The sequence below is a fragment of the Pongo pygmaeus genome, chromosome 6, assembly GCF_028885625.2.
Source record: "Pongo pygmaeus isolate AG05252 chromosome 6, NHGRI_mPonPyg2-v2.0_pri, whole genome shotgun sequence".
Lineage (NCBI taxonomy): Eukaryota > Metazoa > Chordata > Mammalia > Primates > Hominidae > Pongo > Pongo pygmaeus.
In genome coordinates this window covers 2,856,775-2,879,493 of record NC_072379.2, presented here as the reverse complement: position 1 = coordinate 2,879,493, position 22,719 = coordinate 2,856,775, and the positions used below count along the sequence as shown (strand labels likewise).

General features: G+C 44.4%; 1 protein-coding gene across 2 annotated transcripts in view; it reads left to right on the top strand.

The window, feature by feature from the left end:
• GNA12 (G protein subunit alpha 12) overlaps positions 1-22,719 on the top strand; it is a 123,587-nt gene that overhangs the window by 28,641 nt on the left and 72,227 nt on the right. For both annotated transcript variants that reach the window (XM_054494578.2, XM_063667202.1), the window contains exon 2: positions 20,530-20,745. In XM_054494578.2, coding sequence (XP_054350553.1) covers positions 20,530-20,745 — 216 coding nt within the window. The remainder of the gene's footprint in view (positions 1-20,529; positions 20,746-22,719) is intronic.

The following is a 22,719-nucleotide window of genomic DNA, read 5'->3' as shown; positions in this document are numbered from 1 at the left end:
GGGAGCACCAGGCTCGGGGGAGCACCAGGCTGGGTCAGGAGGCAGATGGAGGGGGACCTGTGGGCAAGAGCCTCGATTGTGGTTTCTGAAAAGAAACGGGCAAGGTGGCATCCACGGTTTAGGATTGGCTGGTTTAATTTCCCCAGCCTCTGTGCTATCAGGGTGGTCCCTGGTTGTCCAGTGCTTGGCCCTGGGGCGGTTGGCAGAGGCATATGGCTGCCTGCAGTGTGGAGCCTGGGCCCCCAATATAGCCCTGCACTCCAACCTGCACTGAGTCATCTCTCCTACACGCTCCAGCCTCCCTCATGTTTTCTTTAGTGTTTCAAAAATGCGAAGCTCAGGGCCTTCGCGCGTGAGATTCCTTCCACCAGGAAAGCTCCTCCTGCCCCTGCTGCGCAGCCGGCCCCTACTTAAGGTCAGTGTAAATGCCTCCTCCTGAGCCGCCTTCCCCAACAGCCCTCACTTAAGCAGCCTCCTTGACTGTAGGTCTGCTGACTGGCTTCCTCCTTGAGAGCACACTCACAGTGCCGGACCGCAGGCACCTCGCCGATGTTCCTGTCCACTTGGTTTTTGTATTGCTCCTTCGCCAGTGAGCTTGGAAGCCTCATGCGGGCAAGGCCGTGTCTGTCTGGTTCCCTGTTGTGTCCTCAGAGCCTGCCACAGTGGCGGGCGCTTGGTGGCTTTGACAGGACTGGATTGGGTGGAAGGGGCGAGATTAGACCTGGATACAGTGACGTCCTTGTCAGCCATGCCAAGTGCAGAGCGCCTACTGTATTGTAGGCATTAGAAATGAAACGGAGAATGTGTCCCAGGCTGTGCCTAGCAAGGATGCCTGGCAGTCGTGTGAGTGCTGTGGAGAGGAGCAGTGCACACCCGGTGCTGTCGGGAGCACAGGAAGGGTGCTTGGGAGCAGTGCGGGGCAGGTCAGGGAACCCTTTCTAGGATGTGTGTTGGACAGGCTGATAAACTTCTGCGGAAGGCCGTTATATGCAAGGAGTTCACATCTGGACGGTGACTGGCCCAGCCTTTTAGAGCTCCTTCCAGCTCTGAGAGTCTATGCCACGAAAAAAAAAAAAAAGGCAGGAAAAGGAAATAAGGAATTTTTTGGTGGGGGTTGCAGCTTTAAATAGGATGGTCCAGTAAGGGCGCACTGAGAAGGCCTTCCGAGTAAAGACTTGATGGGTGCAAAATAAATTTCCTCAAAGTCTTGGTTTGTGTCTTTGATTTTATTTGTGAGCTTGCAGAAGCTTGAGCAGGGCTTTATTCTGATGTCTTTAATTGTCTTTAATTCAGATTATAGGAATTCTTAAATGTTGACTTGCAGGGTTCGGGAAGCATACCAGATGGAAACCGAAAGTGCTGCTGTTTTGAGCACCTACTCATTGCACACCCTGGGTCCAGGGTGAGTCTTACTCAGTTCAACTCCTCGGCCACAGATCTCCCTGATCTCAGTCAGGATTCTCCAAAGAAGCACAGCCAACAGGATACATAGATGTATAAAAGGAGATTTATGATGGGGAATTTCACTCACATGATTCTGGGGGCTGAGAAGTCCCACGTTCTGTGTGGCAAGCCAGAGACCCAGGGAAGCCCGAGGTGTGATTCAAACTCAGCTCAGGTCCAAAGGCCTGAGAACCAGGGCAGCTGATGGTAGACATCCAGTCCCGGGGCAAGAGAGGATGAGATGTCCGAGCTCTGGTGGCGAGGCAGGAAATGAGGGGTGAACTCCTCCCTCTGCCGTCTGTTCTATTCAGGGTCTTGAGGGATTGGAAGGTGCCCAGCCACTTGGGGAGGGCAGTCCACCTTCCTGAACCCACTGTCCTAATCCTAATGTCATCTCGGGCACCCTCACAGACACGCCCAGGAACAGTGTTGCATCAGGCACCCTGTGGCCCAGTTAAGTGAAATTAACATCACAATCTCTGTGGTCCACACCTTCTGGACAAGGGGTCTTTGCAGATGGGCAGACTTAGGCGTGGCCCCAGATTCCCAGATCTCCTAATGAATACGCTGTTTCCTGCTCCTCCAGCTGCACTCTGACAGCTCACATGGGGCAACTGCCTCCATTTCCATCTTCATTTCCTTCACAGATTGGTCTGCTCACCATCCAGCATGTTTGTTTGTTTGTTTGTTCCCACCTGAGAGCTCTCCCGGAATGACTGTCACTTTGTCCCCAGCCTCTCCCTCTGGAGGTATAGCAGATATTGTGGTGGCTTCCTGCAAGGAGCGCTGTGCTGGCATCACTCAGTGATGTCCCCGTACGCAAGCTACACTGACTGGGAACTTCTGTTCCCTCTGGGGAAGGAGAGGTAGGAGGAGACTCTCTCCTGGATGCCCCTTAATACCCAGTGAAATTGGTACTATGGGCATGGATTCATCTATTTTTTAAAATAATTTAAAGAAAACATGACTGTGGAGAAAGCTGGTTTCCTCAAAGCTCATAAATATTTATAGTTTGAAACTTTGTTTCATCTTAGAGCTTGAAAATATAAACTGTAACCTCTTGTTGTAGAAGGGGAAGCAATTACCTTTTAAAGGTTGCTGGATACTTTGGGAGGCCAGGCAGGAGGATCGCTTGAGGCCAGGATTTCAAGACCAGCCTGGGCAGCATAGCAAGACCGTGTGTCTACAAATAAAATTAGCTGGGTATGGTGGTGAATGCCGGTAGCTCCCAGCTACTCAGGAGACTGAGCCTGGGAGTTTGAGGCTGCAGTGAGCCATGATCGCACCACAGCACTGCAGCCTGGGCGACAGAGCGAGACTCTGTCTCTAAACATAACATTTTTTTGTAAAGTTTGAAAAGTAAAGGTCACTGGTTTCTTTTGATTTTATATATGTGTTTATCCTTTATCCTTAAACCTAAGAAAAAAGGGGCCAAATAACTGTGCTTTGTTTACCAACTTTCTCATTGGAGGTGGGGTTTCCTAGGCATCTAGACAGATGCTGAGTTTGATAAATGTAATGTCTATGCCTTCATGTGGCCCTGGTGAAGCACCATCACAGAAAGTGGCTGTGACTAACAGGAGCACAAAGCCCCTGATGTGATGTGATGTGATGTTATGATTTTTGAGATGGAGTTTCACTCTTGTTGCCCAGGCTGGAATGCAGTGGCACAATCTTGTCTCACTGCAACCTCTGCCTCCTGGGTTTAAGTGATTCTCCCACCTCAGCCTCCTGAGTAGCTGGGATTACAGGCGCATGCCACCACACCCAGCTAATTTTGTATTTTTAGTAGAGACGGGGTTTCATCATGTTGGTCAGGCTGGTCTCAAACTCCTGACCTCAAGTGGTCCGCCTGCCTCGGCCTCCCAAGGTGTCGGGATTACAGGCGTGAGCCACCGCACCCAGCCTACAAAGCCTCTGATTTTAGCAAAGCACCAAGGCCCAAGGACTCTGCCCGTGTCTTAGCAGCTTTAGAAGAAAAGGCAAGCCAAGAAAAACACTGAGTTATTTACCAGAATTCTGAAGAAAAGCAAATATGAGTCCTTAAGGGAGGAATTCTGACTTTCTTGAAACAGATTAGTTTTTTTCATGGAATTAGTAACACAGGGACTTACTTGCCCAGTTTAAAAGGTTTTTGGTAAGGAGTTGCCTGAAACGCAAGTTCTCTTGAGAGTTTTTTCAGGTTTTTGGAGAGGAGTCGCCTGAAACGCGGGTTCTCTTGAGTACTTACAGCCCCTTGCCACTGCCCCTGGGAAAGCTGTGGTGCTGCCTCTCTAGGGAAACAAATAAGCGCTGCTCTGTGCGTGAAAAAAACAGATTTCCTTTCGTTTTATAAGATGGACGGGACATGGGACTTTTCACTTGGCTCTTAAGGGAGGGGCTTTTTGAGAAGTAGACACTGGTGTCCTGCGTGGCCTGCCGGACTGTCTTTTCAGCGGTCAGCAGAACCCCTCTGAAGGGAGCACCAGTTTCAGCAGCGTCCGTGCCACAGGGAAGACGTGGCGACATCAGAGACCAGCACAGCTGTGGGTGAAACTGGGCAGCAGCCCTTGGGCAGCATTGGCGGCTAGGGTTTAACCAGAGCCTGTCAGGGGAAGCCCTTCTGGTTTTGCAGTCCTTCTTTACAACCTTATGAAATCTGTGCCGTGTGCTTTCAGGTAAATGGATTTCACTTTGAGATCCCTTCTCAAATGATTTTTTAAGAAACTATATAGTTGACAAAAATTTGATAAAAGTTACTTCATTGGTCATGACATAAAGTTATCTGAGTAAGAAGAAGCAGCACACTTATTCTCCTGTACCTCTGGAACATGTGAGCACTCTGGTTGTCCTGGGCTTTCTCTGCCAAGGCTGAGAAACTAGAGTTCTGGCAGCTTTGTTGCTCCTTTGTCTTCCGTGTGAGCCGCGGTGTGAGCCGCGGTGACATCAGCCAGGTCACCCCGCTTGCAGTGCAGTCGCTGTGCTCTGGGCATCGGTGGAGCGGGGAGCTCTGTGCACAGAGGTCCAGGTGTAGATGTTGTGCAGAGAAGTCAGCCCCACCCAGGTTAGGCTGAGCCGTCTTCCCTGAACCTCAAATGGTTCGCCTGGAGCCCACCTGTGCGCAGCCCGGGGGCTCTGGGCCAGGGTTCCTTATAGTCTGTATTTTCTTTCCAATTCTGATCTCCTTTTTGCTGCTGGGAGATGAAATCCCCCCACTTGACGACTCAGGAAGCATCTGTTTCTTCTGATTCTTGGGACTTGGCATCTCCAAAGGCTGAGCTGCAGGCCTGGGTGTCCCTGTTGAATGAGAGCACTCCAGGGCCTCCATCCACATCTTATCTCATTATCTTTTTGTTTTTTTCTTTCTTTCTTTCTTTCTTTTTTTTTTTTTAAGACAGAGTTTCACTCTTGTCACCCAGGCAGGAATGCAATGGCGTAATCATGGCTCACGGCAACCTTTGCCTCCTGGGTTCAAGTGATTCTCTTGCCTCAGCCTCCCAAGTAGCTGAGATCACAGGCACCTGCCACCATGCTCATACCCGCCTAATTTTTGTGTTTTTAGCAGAGATAGGACTTTAACGTGTTGGCCAGGCTGGTCTCGACCTCAGGTGATCTGCCCTCCTCAGCCTCCCAAAGTGCTGGGATTACAGATGTGAGCCACTGTGCCTGGACTTTTCTCATTATCTTGCCAGTGACCATGGGGTCCATCATTTGGAATCCAACTTTAAAAAAAATATTATTAACAAAACCCAAGGAGTAAGTTCCTTCTAAAGGCTGTAGCATGGTTTTTGTTAGCAGTGTTACTAATACTCTTATTGTTTTACTCATTTGCAGTGCTATGGTCTGAATGTGTCCGTCTCAAAATTCCTGTGTTGAAATCCTAACCGTTAAGGTGCTGGTGTTAGGGGGTGGGGCCTTTGGGGAGTGATGAGGTCACAAGGACAGAGCCCTCATGAATGTGATTAGTGGCCTTATAAAAGGGACCTTAATGAGCTTGTATACCCCTTCCACCATCTGAGGACACAGTGAGAAATCACCATCTAGGAGCCAGAAAGTGGGCCCTCACCAGACACCAGTCTCCGTCTTAGAGTCCCAGCCTCCAGAACTGTGAGAAAGAAATCTCTACTGTTCAAGCCACCCGCCTGTGAGGTTTTGTTGTAGCAGCCCAGACTAACACATGCAGCGAACCTGAAGTATTCAGCTGCGTACTTCATAAGCAATCCTCTCCCCTGCTGGGGTTGACCCCTTTCTAATGTCAAACCATTTCCCTCTAAGAAGGTGATTGTAATGATACTAGAAGACTGTTCTGAATTCAGAATGCTTTTAAAGGAGTATCTGTATTGTATTAATCATAGAAATTTTTACTATGAATTTATTACTAAGTACTGTTTACATAGAATTTATTACAAAGTAATATTTATTACTAAATACTTACATAATTTTACTATGAATTTATTACTAAGTAATATTTACATTTACATAAATATTTACATATTTACAGATGTGTGAAAATTGCTTCTTCTGTTAAACGCTATCAGTCACTTGCAGTTTTAATTTACCCACCACAGTAAATTAAGCTGTTATCTTTTTGGTTGATCTTTTCCTGTCAATAGGCTTTTTCATTTTTATTGTACTGTTCCTTGGGGAGCAGGGCTACCCCAAAGGCGGTGTACCCAGAGTAGCCGGCTTTTTAATTTTGTCTTTGACATACGAAAAGGAGGCAGTTGTAAGAGGAATTTTCAGATCCATTGTACAACTAATTTTTTTTTCAAATAAAGTATGGGCCAATATTTATGTATTAACGTCAATAATGAGTCATCATAGGGTGGAATTTCCAATGAAAAATACATTGAAACGCTAATGATGTTTGGTTTGTGTATTATTTATCAACTTTGGTACAAGACTGATCTAATTAATATCTAATATAAAACACCTGTTACGTCAGTGTTCCTCATTGCAGATATGAGGTAGGACTGCTGCCCTTACTTTGCGGATGAGGAGCCTGGGGTCCCTTAGTTCATCCTGCCAACAGTTAGATCCTCTGCTCTGTGCCGGTCCTGGGGACATGGGTGTGAACAGAGCAGAGCCCTGTTCTTGTGGGGCTTGTGCTCGGTGGGGAGAGAATCGTACAGGAGATGCTGAGTGGACTCTGAAGGTGGGTAGGCAGCCGGAAGTGGTCAAGGAAATAAAGCGAGGATGGAGCATGGGAAAGATGGGCCTGGGGTGCAGTTTTGGATAAGATGGCCAAGGGCAGGCCACCCTGAGAAACGCCCCTGCCTCAGTCCTCACTGAGCATTGAGGAAGTGAGCCGTGCGGCTATCCGGGGTAAAGGCTTTCAGTTGTCAGGAACCAGAAGTGCAAAGGCCTGAGGCAGAAGCGAGGATGTGCCTCTTTGAGGACCTGAGTTTTTGCCATGAATGAGGTGGGAGCCTTGTAGGGTTTTGAACAAAGCGGGTGATAAGAGCTGACCTAGGCTTAGCAGGCTGACTTGACCGCTGGTTTTGACAGTAAACTGAAGGGGACAAGTGTGGACACAAAGGAACCAATTAGAAGACTTGCCATAATCCAGGTGAGAGATGGTGGTGGCCGGACCCAAGTGAGAGCCATGGGAGCAGCAGGAAGTAGGGAAATTCTAGCTGTCTCTGGAAGGTAGAACCACGGCATTGGCTGACGGGCTGGGCCAGACCTCGGGATGATGCATCTCCCCTAGCTGCAGGCCGCTGCTGCTCTGTGGGGAGTGAGGTCCTCCTGTGCAGCCCAGGTCCCTCTCCATCCCATCCAAATTCAGGCCCACAGGATGGTCCAGGGTAACCCACAGCACCTGGGCACTCTCCTACTACAGCCAGTGGCCAGCCCGCAGAGACAGACAGCCTCCAAGGCCATCGTCAACTCGGCCCACACCCTTGCTGATCTGCAGAAGGTGCAGAAGCAGCTCTTCAGGCAGCATGGTAGCAGGGCCTGGGTAGGCCAGCTCTGGCTTAACCCAAGTGCAGGCCGTAAGCACTGAAGGCACTGCTCTAGCTGGGTGTCGGATAGCACTGCTCGTGATGGTCACTGTTTACAGGAGGGAGTTGGGTATGCATGAGAAGGAGACGTTCACAGATTCCCGAAATAGATATTGAAAATTGCAGAGGCCAACTCTGTAATTGCAAATGAAGCATAAATTAAGATTTTCCTTTTAGTTGTCTAAACGGTTACCCATCCAGTCCATAGAAGAGAAGATGGATGCCTGCAGAGCAGGAGTTCATTAAGCAGCAGCCTGAGTCCTAAGTGGAGGAAGCGCCCAAAATGATCATAGAGCCTGTGGTACTTTCACCTAATAATTCATCGTAGCTCCTCCACAGGGCACAGAGCGGTTTCTGCGCGAACAAGTTTTTCATGAGCTCAGTGGCTACTCTTCGGTTGTGTGTGTGCCTAAGACTGGCCCCTTAATTTGAAACGCTGCGGCGTTTTGTTTAGTGAGGCTGCCTGATGCTGATATTTAATTTATTGCCATGTCCAAGTGCATTTTTGGTGCTGTTTATGTTACCATTGAGTTTATTTTCTGCAGTAGTAATTTACTACTTAAATTAACTTCTTCCAGCTTTTTTCCATTTGGTCTTATTGCAAGTTTGAACTTTCCTCCAGATAGTTTTAGAGGCAAGGGATGAAAACAGTGAGCAAGGTGCTGTGTTATCCTGGCTAGTTTTTTTTGTTTTTTTTTTTTCTCTGTTATACCTTATTTTAATGCTCATTAATTCAAAGAGATTTCTGTTTATGGAGACAGTAATTAACAGTAAATCTCCCATCAAATTCAAGGCTCTCTTGATTTTGAAACTTCTAAGAACTCAGGCTAAATGTTTTAAATTGTTCTTTGTACCTTCATGAAATGTTTTATTGGAAGTGTTGACTGAGCCTAGTTTTCTTACTGGAAACAAGAGACTAGAAATTCAAACATGCTTGTGAAATTTAAGCATTTTTATTACTAATTGGTACTTTATTATTTTATCTATTATTGTATTATAATGGGAGTTAGAGGAAAATAAAGTATAAAAATCAGTATAAAAGCTTATTTGAAGTATAGAAGCCAAATGTCTATTCCATCTTTTCTAATTTTCAGTTGTCAGTATATATACACTAAATTTGCCTCATTTTCAGTTGCTGGTTATCCTGATTTCTCTTTGAGCTGTGGTTTGAGGATATGACTGCTTAGATATTATTGGAGGACAGTTTTCATGAAGCAAATAGTCAACTAAAAAACAATTTGGGGGAAAATAAAGGAAAATTAAAAGTTATTAAACATAAATGTGTAAATTGGCACAGCCTTTCTGGAAAACAGCTTAGTAATATTTATCAAAACCTCAAAAATGTGTGTATACTTTTTTAACCCAGCAGTTTTATAATTCAACATCTAGGAATTTGTCACAAGAAAATAGCCATATATGTGAAAATAGGGATATATCAAGGAGTTCCTTGCATCGTTGTTTATTCTTTCCATACACTGGAAAGAATTCCGATGTCCAGCCATAGGGGTTACCTCAATCTTAGCGTGTCCCACATGTCGGACTACTCTGCAGCTGTTACAGATCTTGAAATCTTGAATGACATAGGAAAGTGTTTACGATACATTGCTAGAAAAATTTTAAAGTGTTACAAAATGTTCTGTAAAGAATAAGATAACATTCCTAGATGTTAATAAGTTATTTCTAGGTAGTGATATTTTTAAGGATTTAATTTTCTTCTTTATGCATTTCTATATTTCCTCTATTTTTTGCACTAAAAGTACACTTTTATAATCAGAAAGAGATAAGTTCTTTTTTCTTTTTTCTTTTTCTTTTTTTTTTTTTTTTTTTTGAGACAGAGTCTCGCTCTATCCCCCAGGCTGGAGTGCTGCAGTGGTGCAATCTCAGCTCACTGCAACCTCTGCCTCCCGAGTAGCTGGGATTACAGGCACCTGCCACCATGTGCCCACACCCAACTAATTTTTGTGTTTGTAGTAGAGATAGGGTTTCACCATGTTGGCCAGGCTGGTCTCGAACTCCTGACCTCAGGTGATCTGCCCGCCTTGGCTTCCCAAAGTGCTGGGATTACAGGCGTGAGCCACCGCACCCGACCGAGACAAATTCTTTTAGATATGTTATCCTACAGCAATGCTGTCCCATAGCAAATATAATGTGAGCCACAAATGTAAGGCACATGTGTACTTCAGATTTTCTAGTAGCCACATTAAGGAGAAAGAACGAAAGAAAAATGATTTTAATAATAGATTTTATTGAATCCAGTATATCCAAAATATTACAATTGCAACATGTAATCAGTATAAACAAAAGAAGTTTACATGTTCTTTTTGTACTCTTTGTGATCCAGTATGTATTTATAATACCTCTCAGTTCAGCCAGGCCGCGTGTCCACTGCTCGGTGGCCCTCGTGGCTGGGACAGAGCCACCATTAGGTGGTCTCTTGCTGGGCTGCCAAGATAGTGTAGATGAGTGAGTGTTTTCAGTGTCTGGAGAGATTAGACTCAAGTAGTGTCTGAATTCACAAAATGTCTTCTAATGTAGCCAGGCTTAACAGCAGATCCCATACTTCCAGGTTTTAATTACTATTTTAAAAAATGTTCTAGAGAATATCAGAAGTGTTAGGTCCTCAGAGGTCAGCTCAGCTCTGGCTCTAGTCTCCGTGCCTGCTGTAAGCTGCGTGAGAGCAGGCGGCAGCCCAGACATCTTCTGCCTCCTGCCTGTTTCTCTGCTCCCTTATCTCTCCAGATACTCTCACAGCAGTGTAGAACAGAGCTGAAAAATCCCTAGCTTGAGCCCACGTGGTCAAGGCTGCAGTAAGCTTTGATTGCGCCACTGCACTCCAGCCTGGGGACACAGTGTGACCCTGTCTCTACAAAAAAAAAAGAAAACCTCTAGCTTAAACTAAATCGGTCAGGCTTGATAGCTGTGTGATTTTGAGCTTCCGCTTTCTCATTTGTAAAATGGGCATAATGCTATTCCTCGCGGAGTAGTTATAAAGACTAAATGAACTAATGGACAGTGAGTACTTAACGCAGTGTCGTTCACATGGCAGGCGCTTAGTCCCATGAACGATGCAGATTGTTATGGCCTCTCTGAAGCAGCCTTTTGGTTGATAGACTGGCATGAATTTTATGCATGTCTGCATCTGCTTATTTATTTGGCACCTTGGTCAGTATTTAAAGGCTTCGTGGAAAGGCTCTGGGCCTTTATTTACCACAGTGCGCTGAGGCCCCAGCTTGATCAGGTTGCACCAGGAGGAGGGTTCTAAAGAACACTGCCTGGGGGTGCCACCACCGCCACACACTGCACACATCATGTTTGATAATCAAAAGCAGCCTTTCTAAAATGAACATTAGCTGCGTATCCTCTTCAATGTCTTTTTTTTTATTATTATTTATTTTAATAGAGACAGGGTCTCAGTAAGTTGTCCAGGCTGGTCTCCAACTCCTGGGCTCAAAGGATCCTCCCGCCTTGGCCTCCCAAAGTGCTAGGATTACAGGCGTAAGCCATCACGCCCAGCTCTCTTCAACATCTTTAGTGGTAGAAAATGTTGAGTGGTAGCTCTGTGATTCCCAGACCTCACCATGCAATCCAAGATGGCCCCAACTAATGGGCCAAGAATATGTCTAATGAAAACCAACCTAGTGACACTGCCCCCAGAGGACAAAGATTTCACCATTTTCTCACACCTCCTCACACAGTTTCTTTGCACTCTTATCAGTTTTTCACAAAACCCAACTTGTTACTGTTTGGACTTTTGACACTCAGCCCAGTCCTATTGGCTTTGAAGTGGTGGGACCGAGGAAAGCCAGCCTTGTAGCAGGCTCATCTACAAGAGTCTGGCCCAGTGGCACTCAGACCATAGTCCAGAGGAACCCAGTGTATGTACATGCGTGTGTGTTTATGGGTTTATGGGTTTACACATACCCACACACCCGTCTATATATAGCTGTCTCTCCTAAAACAAATTCTGTGAAACACTTACCTTTATTATTTGCAGTCTATTTAGTTAGTTACCAGTATACTCTTTTCCTTTTTAAAATGCCTACTAAATTATTTCACAATGCAGATCCTGACTTGAATTTCGAAAACACTGAATTAGCACATGAAGCTGTTACCTGTTGATAGTGTGTGCAAGCTTTTCCCCCTTAGAATGATATTTAGTGTGTGTGTGTTCTCAAGTTTTGCTGATATTTTCTGTACTTAACAGGATGATTTCATTCTCCCTTGTACTAGTGTTTGTCATGCAGTGAAATTTTTAGTGAAGGGAGATTCCGAGACTTATCCTGACCCCTGGAAGAACAGGAGAGGAAGAAGTTGGTCTGCCCATGGCCATGGCTGGCGGGCAGGGGTGGGGGAGATGATTCCAGAAGTTTCCAGCCTGCTGGCTTTTGAGTTTTGAAACGGAGCCTGGATTTTCACTTTCCAGTTCAGGGATCTGGGGAAATCTGGATTGGTTTGGAGTTGTTTTTTTTTGTTTGTTTTGTTTTGTTTTTTTGGACTTTCAGGAAAACCTTTTCAAAGCAGCTGAAAAAAGCTAATGATGATAGTTTGCGTCTCCTATGCCCTTCCTAAACCCAGAGTTTTCTCTGCAGTTCCATGTCCTCTTGAGAAGTTTAGCTTGGATTTCCCACTGTCCAGCTGAACTAAATTTGTTGAAATCCTACCTAAATGTCACCCCTTCCAAGCCATCCCCTCCTGTGGACCTGACTTGGGAGAACTGGTGGGTATTGTGCTTACACAACAGGGCCCTCACTGCTCTCCTGCTCTGCGGGTTTGGTGAATTCCTGGTTTTGGATCTCTCCATCTTTTGTTGAGAGCACTTGGGGGCTCCTGATCACTCTCCTGCTTTAGCTGCTGCTTCCCTGCCTCCCATCCCACCCGCCACGGGACCTGCAGGCAGCCTCAGACCTTCCATTCTCCTTTTCCAAAGCCTTTGATCGTCCCGTTTCTTACACAGACTTCCTAGCTCTCCACAGCCTGTCTGTGAGCGAGGCCTCACCAGCGGTGGCGATTCTGGCTGTCCTCCGACGGTCCTGTCCTTCCGGTTATGGGGCTGGCCTCTGTCCTCTGCATCTGAGGCTGTCGCTTATCTGCTCGTGCTCTGTCTTGCTGCTACGCTTGTTTGGAAAGTTCTCCCAGAGCAGGAGCCACATTTACTGCCTTTTGGGTTTTTCCCCATTCGTTACCCACCACTTTTCATTGCGTGAGGTGAGCCCTCGGTATAGTCACTGGCAGAGCCAAGAGGGGGCTTTCTTAGAGAAATAATAGGCCTGATCCCGTACAACAGTGCATTTGTTCCAGAAGGCAAATCTGCGGAGTTATGGTGGGGCCAGGGCTGCGCTGTGAAATGGCAGAGGCTCTGATGGCTGGTTTGACGGCTTACTGCTTCCCTTCATCAGTTTCTCACTGACCTTTACACTAAAAGGTATCTTGCACTTCAGTTTTTGAGAGGAACTAAGAGGCGCTGTCTTTGCTGGCTGGATTCATCAATGTAAAGAAATGCATCCTGTTTACACTTCTGGCAGCGTTTCTTTTATTTGGATGGTGGCCAAAGGCAAACAACTCAGCCGAGTGGGTTTTTAAAAAACAGAGCTTTCCAAGTCCACATGCTGTTGCCAGAGTGAACATCCAAAATCTTCAGTTTGTCTTAATGGAACTATTTCATCTTGTAGAAAAAGGCTCATATTATCTTATAGCATTTTATGTCTATCGTAGCTTTGGTATTTATTGTGGGAAGATTTTACTAAGGAATGACTAATTTTAAAAGATTTGGTTTGATTAGGGGCTAAACTAACATAATCTATTTTGAAATGAGATAACAGGATTTGCAATTTTTGGTCTTCATCCAGCAAAATTGAACCCCACCGCCCCCCCCAAAAAAATCTACATCCCCAGCAGAGAGGGAATCTATACTTTGACTAGAAGTTTAAGTTGCTGGATTTATAAGTTGTCTTAAAAATATGCTCTCTGAACAGTTTGAAGTGTGACATTGTATTGAGATGAAGTCATCAAACTGCTTGAGACTTTAACTGTTTATATTTGGGTAACCAAATAAAATGTATGGTTATTCAAACAATTAATACTTCAGTAACACCATTACTGAAAAAAGAATTTTTCTCTTAGTCATTAAAGAGACTTGAATGAGTTGTCTTTCTTATTTTTTTTAAGTGTATGTGAGTTTTAGGATTTTCTTGGCTTTTGTGTTTTAGAAAATTGGTCTTTCATTGGAAAAGGATAGGAGTAAGAGGTTTATTATAATATGCCTCCTATACTAGTAGTTTACTTTTAAGACTTTAGCAATTCTGTATAATGATGGTGAAAGTGTAACTATCAGTTCTGCAAAAGTACGGTAAATAGATTATTGCTACAGGCTTTAAACTCCAGAGAGAGCTTACGTCTCTCTCTAAAAAGGAAGAAAAGGGGACTCAGAATTTAGCCAGATGTCCCCAAGTAGAAAACTTCGCTGGAACTCAGATGTGGATTTTCAGAACAAAGTTGGCAGAGAGCAGTTTTTGACTAGAATAAATGTAAAAGGGCAAAAGAGAGACATCTTTTTTTTTAATGCCTTTTTTCCTTCAAAGGAAGGGAAAAAGGTATGGAAAACGGACTGGAGTTAACTACTGTAATTCAAAGCTCATCAGTAGTTTAGCCACCTTTCTTGTGTTTTGAAAAAGGGAAAGGAGGAGTCTTTTCTTGTGGTTGGGTGCAGTTCATTTGGATCAGCTCCAGCCTGCTTGGGCGGATTGTGCGGTGGGAATAGAATGCTATTGCATGAGCCAGTTTTGCGTATGTGTGTTTTTAAGCCAAACCTATGTTCACCCCGATAGTTGGGGAAGGCCTGGTTTGTGCAGTGCTGCAGTCTTCGTAAGTGACCTTTGGCCTTCCAAGTCCGACCTGGCCCCCTGACTTTGTCTTTGACATAAAAATGAAACTTCCTAGGGGTTATTGATTTAACTTCTGAGTGAGGTTGTACTCCTTGTGAAGCTAAACTTTTCATTTGTAAAAATAGCACCTGAATAGATACCTGGTGGGTCAGACCCAATTTCTGTATTTGAGTTGGATGAGCAGGGCCTTCCCAGATAGCGGGAGGGTTGGTGACTTGATTGAGCGGGCATGGAGGCTGAAACCCCATCCAAGCCACCATAGCCAGGCTGGGCTGCATCTGCCTGGATGATGGAGAGCATTTTTCTGATTTGTACAAAGACACTGAGATCCTTTGCCCGAGATCTCGCCAGAGAAATCTGTGTGCTACCTTCTCCGTGCCGAGATAGTTTTTGTTGTGCATAGTGGGGAAAAGAGGAATTGCCTTTGTTTTCTTGTGTTCTTGAACCTTTTTGGTTTTGTCCTTTTGGAAAGGCAAGAGTTTGGTGTGGTGTAGTTAAAGGAAGTGGGGAGATGAGGACCCAGAGGAGGAATCACAGTGGGATAGCCGGGAGCAAGGAAAGTGGAGAGTTTATTCAAGTCACATTTTCCCTCTAGGTGGATTCCAGTCCACCACTGCCACTCGTTCAGATGAACCCACACTTCTGAAAGCTCCGTTTGAGACCCATCTCCAGTTAGGATTTTAGCGAGCCTTACCTTTTCCTGCTATCTCTTTTCCTTTGGCCTCTGCTAACCTTCCCTCTCCACATTACATAGTTGGAGCTTATATTGCTGTGGTTGCTAGTTTACTTTTTAAAAACTTTTTATTTTGAAGTAAGTATAGGTTCACAGGAGATTGCAAAGATAGTACAGAGAGGCATGCAGTTTTCCCAGTAGTTATGACACACATAATTTCAGTATGCTGTTGAAGTCAGGAGACGGGCTTTGGGAAAGTGTGTGTGGTTCTGCACCCTTTCCTCACCTGTGTAGGTTTCTGTAGCCACCACCACAGTCCAGACCACAAAGATCTCCTTGTGCTGCCCCTTTCTAGTCACTTCTCCCCCTGTCTTTCCCATTACTGACCCCTGGCAACCATGAATCTCTTGTCCATCTCTGTAATCTTGTCACTTCAAGAATGTTATTAAACAGAATCGCGTAGTGCGTGATCTTTTGAGACTGACTTTTCGTTTAACGTAACGTCCTAGAGCTTCATCCAAGTTGTCGCATTTCTGCAGTGAATTCCCGTTTATTGCTGGGTAATGGTCCATGGTATGGTGCACCACAGCTTGTTTCCAGCTTGGGGCTATGATGACAGAGCTGCTGTGAACATTACAGGGTTTTGTGTGGACTCAGCTTTCATATTTCTGAGATAAATACCCAAGTACAGCTGCTAGGCTGTATGGGAGTTGCATTTTTAGTAGTTATAAATCCACCCAACTGTTTTCTAGTTTGTACCATTTGACATTCCCACTAGCAGTGTATGAGAGGTCCGGTGTCACCACATCCTCACCTCCACTTGGTGTTGTTGCTGGTTTTCTTGGTTGGTTGGTTGGTTTTTTAGCTGCTTTAACAGGTGTATAGCAGTATCTTACTGAGGTCTCGATCTGCTTTTTCCTGACGTCTGGTGATCTTGAACATCTTTTTCACTTGTGTATTTGCTGCCTGTATATGTTCTCCAGTGAAATATCTCATCACGTCTTTTGCCCATTTTCTTTAAAAAAAAATTTTTTTCCTCTTCATTCATTTCATTCTGTGACCTGCTGAATTTTGCCCATTTTCTAACTGGATTGTTTGTTTTTTAAACTGTTGAGTATGTATGTATGTATCTCAGGATCTTGCTCTGTCACCCAGGCTGGAGTGCAGTGGCACTGTCATAGCTCACTGTAACCTCAAACTCTTGGGCTCAAGCAATCTTCATGCCTCAGCCTTCTGAGTAGCTGGAACTCTCAGCATGCGCCACCGTGCCTGCCTAATTTGTTTGATATTTTTGTAGAGACGAGGTTTCACTATGTTGCCCAGGCTGGTCTCGAACTTCTGGCCCCAAGTGATCCTCTCCCCTCAGCCTCACAAAGTGTTGGGATTACAGGCGTGAGCTACTGTGCCCGGCCTAACTGTTGAGTTTTGAATGTCCTTGTATATTCTAAATGAGTCCTTTGTCAGATATGGCAGATGTGTGGTTGGCAAATATTTTCTCCCAGTTCATAGCTTCTTTTCAGCCTCTTAAGAGGGTCTTTGGCAGAGCAAAATATTTTAGTTTTCATAAAGTTCAATTTATTGATAATTTTTCTCGTATGAATCATGTATTTGGAGTCACATCTAAGAACTTTCACCACACCCTACATCCTGAAGATATTCTCCTATGTTATATAGAGTTTTACATTTTGATTTGATTTTGTATAAGCCGTGAGGTTTAGGTCAAGGTTCTTCCCCCACCCCCTCCCCCTGATTTTTGTTGCCTATGGAAGTCCAATTCCTCCAACAGCATTTGTTGAAAAGACCAGGCTTCCTCTTTTTAATTGCTTTTGCACCTTTACAAAAATCACCTAGCTGTATCAGGGGCTATCCCTAGGTTCTCTGTTATGTTCCATTGATCTGTGAGTCTGTCACCTCACCAATACCACACAGTCTTGATTATCATAACTATATAATAAGTCTTAAAATCAGATAGACTGATTGTTCCCACTTTTCTTTTTCGAAGTTGCTTTAGCTAATTTAATGCTTTTTCATATAAATTTTCAAATAATCATATTTATAGCAACAAAAGATCCTGCTGGGATTTTATGGAAATTGTGCTAAACCTGTTTATTAATTTAAGGATGTTGATACTGTGTTGAATCTTCTAATTCATGACTGTGGTATAGCTTTTAGATTTTGAAAATTTCTTTCATCAACATTTTGCAGTTTTCAGCATGTAAGTGCTACACATATTTTGTTAGATTTATACCTATTTCATTTTTTTAGTGATTGTTAGTAGTATTACATTTTTTCATTTCACTTTCCACATGTTCATTGCTAGTATATAGAGTTTTGTGTGTTGACATTATATCCTGCAACTGTTCTGGATTCATTTGTTTATTCTAGGAGTTTTTTGGTAGATTACTTTGGGATTTTCTACATAGATCATCTTTTTATCTGCAAATAGGTTTAGTTGTGTGTTTTCTTTTTTTTCTGTCTAATCTTTTTTTTCCCCCTGCTTTTCCTGAGCTATGTGATCTTTTATTTCATTTTCCTACCTTATCGCACTGGCTAGAACTTCTAGAACCATGTTGACTAGCAGTAGCAGAAGTAGGCATCTTTGTCTTTTCCTAGTGTTGGAGGGAAAGCACTCAGTCTTTCATATTAATTATCAGGTTAGCTGTATTTTTTTTGTCAGTGTTCTTTATCAAGTTGAAGAATTTCTCTATTCCTAGTTTGCTAAGGTTTTTTAAAATCATGAGTGAGTGGTATTTTTTTTATCCGTATATTTGTCTTTCTAGCCAGATGTTGAGTTTCTGGGGGTCAGATACTGCTTCTTAAAGTTTGTTTCCCCCACACACAAACACATTGAACAAATGTTTGTGGATTGGTAGAACTAGGCATGGTCTCCAATGGCAGACAGACAAGGTCCTGAGGGGGAAATTTAGGGAACATCTCTAACCAGACCGTCCTGGTCAGCTGGGTCTGGAGGAGACGTTCAGCTACTCTTTGGTCATCATTACATGTGACTCAGTGGTTCGAGGCGGAAGTGGAAGTTACAGGCACCAAATTGAAGCTGCAGGAGAGAGATGAAGGAGGCAGAATGGATTCGTCTACTCTGCCCTGGGTGTCAGAAATGAAGATTTTTAGGATAAGTGCCAACTAAAAATCATTGAGTTGTACACTTTAAATTGATGAGTTCTATGGTACATGGATTATAGCACAGTAAAACTGTTATTTAAAAAGGGAAAAAAAAAAAGTCCGGGTGCAGTGGCTCACACCTGTAATTCCTAGTGCTTTGGAAGGCTAAGGCCAGAGGATCAATTGAGCCCAGGAGTTTGAGACTAGCCTGGGCAATATAGTGAGACCCTGACTCTACAAAAATCTTAAAATTAGCCGGGCATAATGAGGCATGCCTGTGGTCCCAGCTCCTTGAGAGGCTGCGGGCAAGGATCGCTTGAGCCCAGAAGGTTGAGATTGCAGTGAGCCATGTTCATGCCACTGCACTCTAGCCTGGGTGACAGAGCAAGACCCTGTCTCCAAAAAAGGAACATAGATAAGTGCCTAGTGAGCAGGTGACCCTGGTTTTCTCTGTCCTGGAGGATGGGATGCTGCTCTCAGCTGGCCTGAGTCCCCCAGATTGCTCTGAGATGAGAAGGCTTTTCCAGATGGACAGATGTGCACTTGATCGCCTTTTCAGGGCCCTTGACCACTCTGCACACCCCCAGTGTAGACCATACCAGAGAGTATGCAGTGTGCCCCTCGGAAGAATACAGAAGTTCTCATAGACACTGCCTTGCTGATTTCGAAACATTAGTCTAAGAATGGTGGAATAGACCTCCTAACTGCTCAGGGGGTGCTGTTTTTGCTGAGAGAATATTTTCCAAAGGCTGGCTGCATTCCCTAATACTATTTTAGTTTAGGTTATTTCTTTATCCCTTTGGTCCTGTTGATGAGGTAAGAAGGGGCAGAAAGATATTAACTTTATTTTTAACAATGAGGAAATAAGCAAAAGAGTGAAAAGTAGTTTCTCATCACAAACAATGGTGACGTTAAATCTAGAACATGATCCCCTGGCTCCCGTTTTGGTAGGCGGGCTACTTGGCTTGTCGTATTTTAGTCTTTTCCTGTCTCATGACTGCTGACTGCCTGGATTTGTACGTTTTCCCACCCGTTTTAAGCTGGAAGAAGCAGTTGTATCTTCTGGAATAGAGGAGCTGCCCGATTTCAGTGATGATGACAAAAGTAGCGTTGGTAGTACTCTTGGCAGTACAGTCATCCCCCGTTATCCACAGCCAGCCGCCAACAGAAAATAGGCGCGGGCAGTGGTACCACATTTGAGAGACAGGAGAGACCACATTTACTTAACTTTCATGACAGTATATTGTTATAATTGTTGAATCTTATTATTAGCTATTATTGTTAATCTCTTACTGTGCCTAATTCATAAATTAAATTAAACTTTAAAAACAATGCAGGTAGGGCTTGGTACCATTCAGACATCCACTGAGGGTCTTGGAACTTATGCCGTGGATAAGGGGTGGGGGCTCCTATAGTTGTTGTTAAAACATTGTTTTCTTGGCGGGGAGGCTGAGGCGGGCGGATCAGCTGAGGTCAGGAGTTTGAGACCGGCCTGGACAACATGGTGGAACCCCGTCTCTACTAAAAATACAAAAATTAGCCATGCATGGTGGTCTGTAATCTCAGCTAAAAATAAAAAATTAGCCAGGGGTGGTGGCAGGTACCTGTAATCCTAGCTACATAGGAGGCTGAGGCAGGAGAATTGCTTGAACCTGGGAGGTGGAGGTTGCAGTGAGCCGAGATCACTCCATTGCACTCCAGGCCTGGGCAAAAAGAGTGAAACTCCGTCAAAAAAAAAAAAAAAAAAGTTGGTTTTTTACTGACACACTTCATTTTCCAGTGACATTTTCTGAATTTGTTGCCACCTCCTCCCCGCTCAGTTGTCTCTTTTCCAGTAGCTTTGCAAATGAATGATAGCAGAAGGCAAACTTCTTTCTGTGGTGCTTATGTACATCTGTTTTCTTTTTTTTCTTTTCTTTTCTTTTCTTTTCTTTTTTTTTTTTTTGAAACAGGGTCTTGCTCCGTTGCCCAGGCTAGAATATAGTGCCGCAATCATAGATAACTGTAGCCTTGACCTCCTGGGCTCAAGCAATCCTCCCCGCTCAGCTGAGACTACAGGTGTGCAACCACCAAGCCCAGCTGTTTTTAATTTAATTTAATTTTTGTAGAAGTAGGGTCTTACTCTGTTGCCCAAGCTGGTCTCAAACTCCTGTGTTCAAGTAGTCCTCCCTCTTTGGCCTCCCAAAGGGGAGGCTCACAATGTGAGCCACTACCCTTGGCCATGTGCATCTGTCTCGGTGAGCTTATGTTCCTAGGAGTTAAGACATTTCACGTCACAACAAACAAACCAAGAGACAGACTCTGGCTGCATATTTGAGAGCTTGTGAGTTTTCTGCGTTATGACAATTGATGCCCACTTTGAGGTTTTCTAGTGTGGTTTAGTCTTTGGAACGCAATTAAATCCTCTCTTATTTCTTTTATTTTCTAGGGCTCAAGGGTTCTTGTTGATGCACGAGATAAGCTTGGCATTCCTTGGCAGTATTCTGAAAATGAGAAGCATGGGATGTTCCTGATGGCCTTTGAGAACAAGGCGGGGCTGCCTGTGGAGCCGGCCACCTTCCAGCTGTACGTCCCGGCCCTGAGCGCACTCTGGAGGGATTCTGGCATCAGGGAGGCTTTCAGCCGGAGGAGCGAGTTTCAGCTGGTGAGTGAGTAAGCCTTCTTTCTGGGCACCTCATAGTGTGTTTTTTACACGACTATTTTGGACCGTTAGTCGAATTTCCTTAAAAACTCTGTAACAGTCCAAGCAAGCTCTAAATCACCATAAGTTGTAATGATCAACAACCAAAACACAGGATGGAGGCAGATGCTATATAAAAGGCTCAAGAGGGGAAGGAGCAAGAGCCACTCAGGCAAGATCAATAGCTTTCTTCTGGGAATACGGAGGGTTCTTAGAATCGTCAGGATTGGCACAACCCAAGGAATTTAGTTTTTTTTAGAGATCTTGTTCATAGTAGGAAATAACACCCCCCGACAACAGCTTCCCAGCTTTGGACCTGTGGATATGGGCAAATCACGAACGCCCTCGGATCAGCGCCTCGGAAGCAAATCCAACTCCTCCCAGTTGTTCCCTTCAGATTTGTTCCTTTCGTTTTAAGGTCTAAAAACTTCACAAAGCCCAGTTATTTAGACTCATTTAGGGTCTGAATCTGTAAGCAGAAAATTTGGGAGGTTTTGCATGTTTGCCTTTTTTTTTCTACCTTTCAACATTAACTGTATATAAAGTAAAATGTACAGTTTTTCTGATAACCAGCATAAATATACACAGCTGATATTAATGCACACCCAGGGTATCCAGAAATGCCTCTGACTCTCACAGCCCTTTGCCCCCTGAGCACCCAGAGTCAAGTTGAAGTCATGAATCCTTTGCCCTTCTTATTATGATTTTGCCATAATACCCATTTATTATTTGTAAACATGACAGTCTTGAGTTTTACTGATTCTTAACCTTCATATAAGTCATTTCTTAGTGTATAGTATAGTATATATACTTCTACGACTTGCCTTTTTCACTCCACATGTTGGAATTTCGTCAGGCGAGGCACATAGCTGCGGGTCTTTCCTTTTCACTGCTGTCTGATGCTCCATTGTGGAAAGATACTAGGATCCATTCCTTCTTTCACTGAGGTACTTTTGAATTGTTTTTCATATTTTGCTATTGGAAATGTCTTTTTTTTTCCTTTTTTTTTTTTTATTGAAATGGAGTCTCGCTCTGTTGCCCAGGCTGGAGTGCAGTGGCGCCATCTCAGCTCACTGCAACCTCCACCTCCGGATTCAAGTGATTCTCCCACCTCAGCCTCCCGAGTAGCAGGGACTGTAGGCACCCGCCACCACACCAGCTAATTTTTATATTTTTTAGTAGAGATGGAGTTTTACCATGTTGGCCAGGCTGGTCTCGAACTCCTGGCCTCAGGTGATCCACCCGCCTCGGCCTCCCAAAGTGCTTGGATTTCAGGCATGAGCCACCATGCCCCACCCTATTCATATCTTTTACCCATCTTTTTCCTGCAGAGTAATTTTTATTTTTCTCATTCATCTGAGAGGTGCTATATAGTCTGCTAATAGTCCCCTTAGTTCAATTTCCTTATATTCTTCCCCCAAGTCCCCCTAATGTTAACATCTTAACCACAATACAACTATTAAAACTAAGAAGTTGACATCGGTATGAAAGCATCAATTAACTGTAGACCTTGTCTGAATGTGACCCATCTTTCCTCCCGCGCTCCTGTCCGCTGCTTCCTCCCACGCTCCTGTCTGCTGGGTCCTGGCCTGGAATCCCCCATTGTGTTTAGTCATTGTATCCCCTGGTCTCCTGCAGTCCATGATAGCTCCTTGATCTTTCCTTGTCTTTCATGACGTTGACATGTCCAGAGCACTGGCCAGGTATTGTGTAGAATATTCCTGTTTGGGTTTGTCTGATATTTTCTCGTCATTAGGATGAGGGGATGCATTTTTTTGGCACAGAAACTGCAGGCGTGCTATTGAGCCCTGCTTAGATCATCTGATCAGGAAGTGCGTGATGCTGTCCAGTGGCTGGTGCTGCAAGCCTGGGTCGCTTGGTTGAGGCACTGTTGGCCACCTTTCTCCACTGGGAAGTCAGTATTTTCTCTGTGTTGCT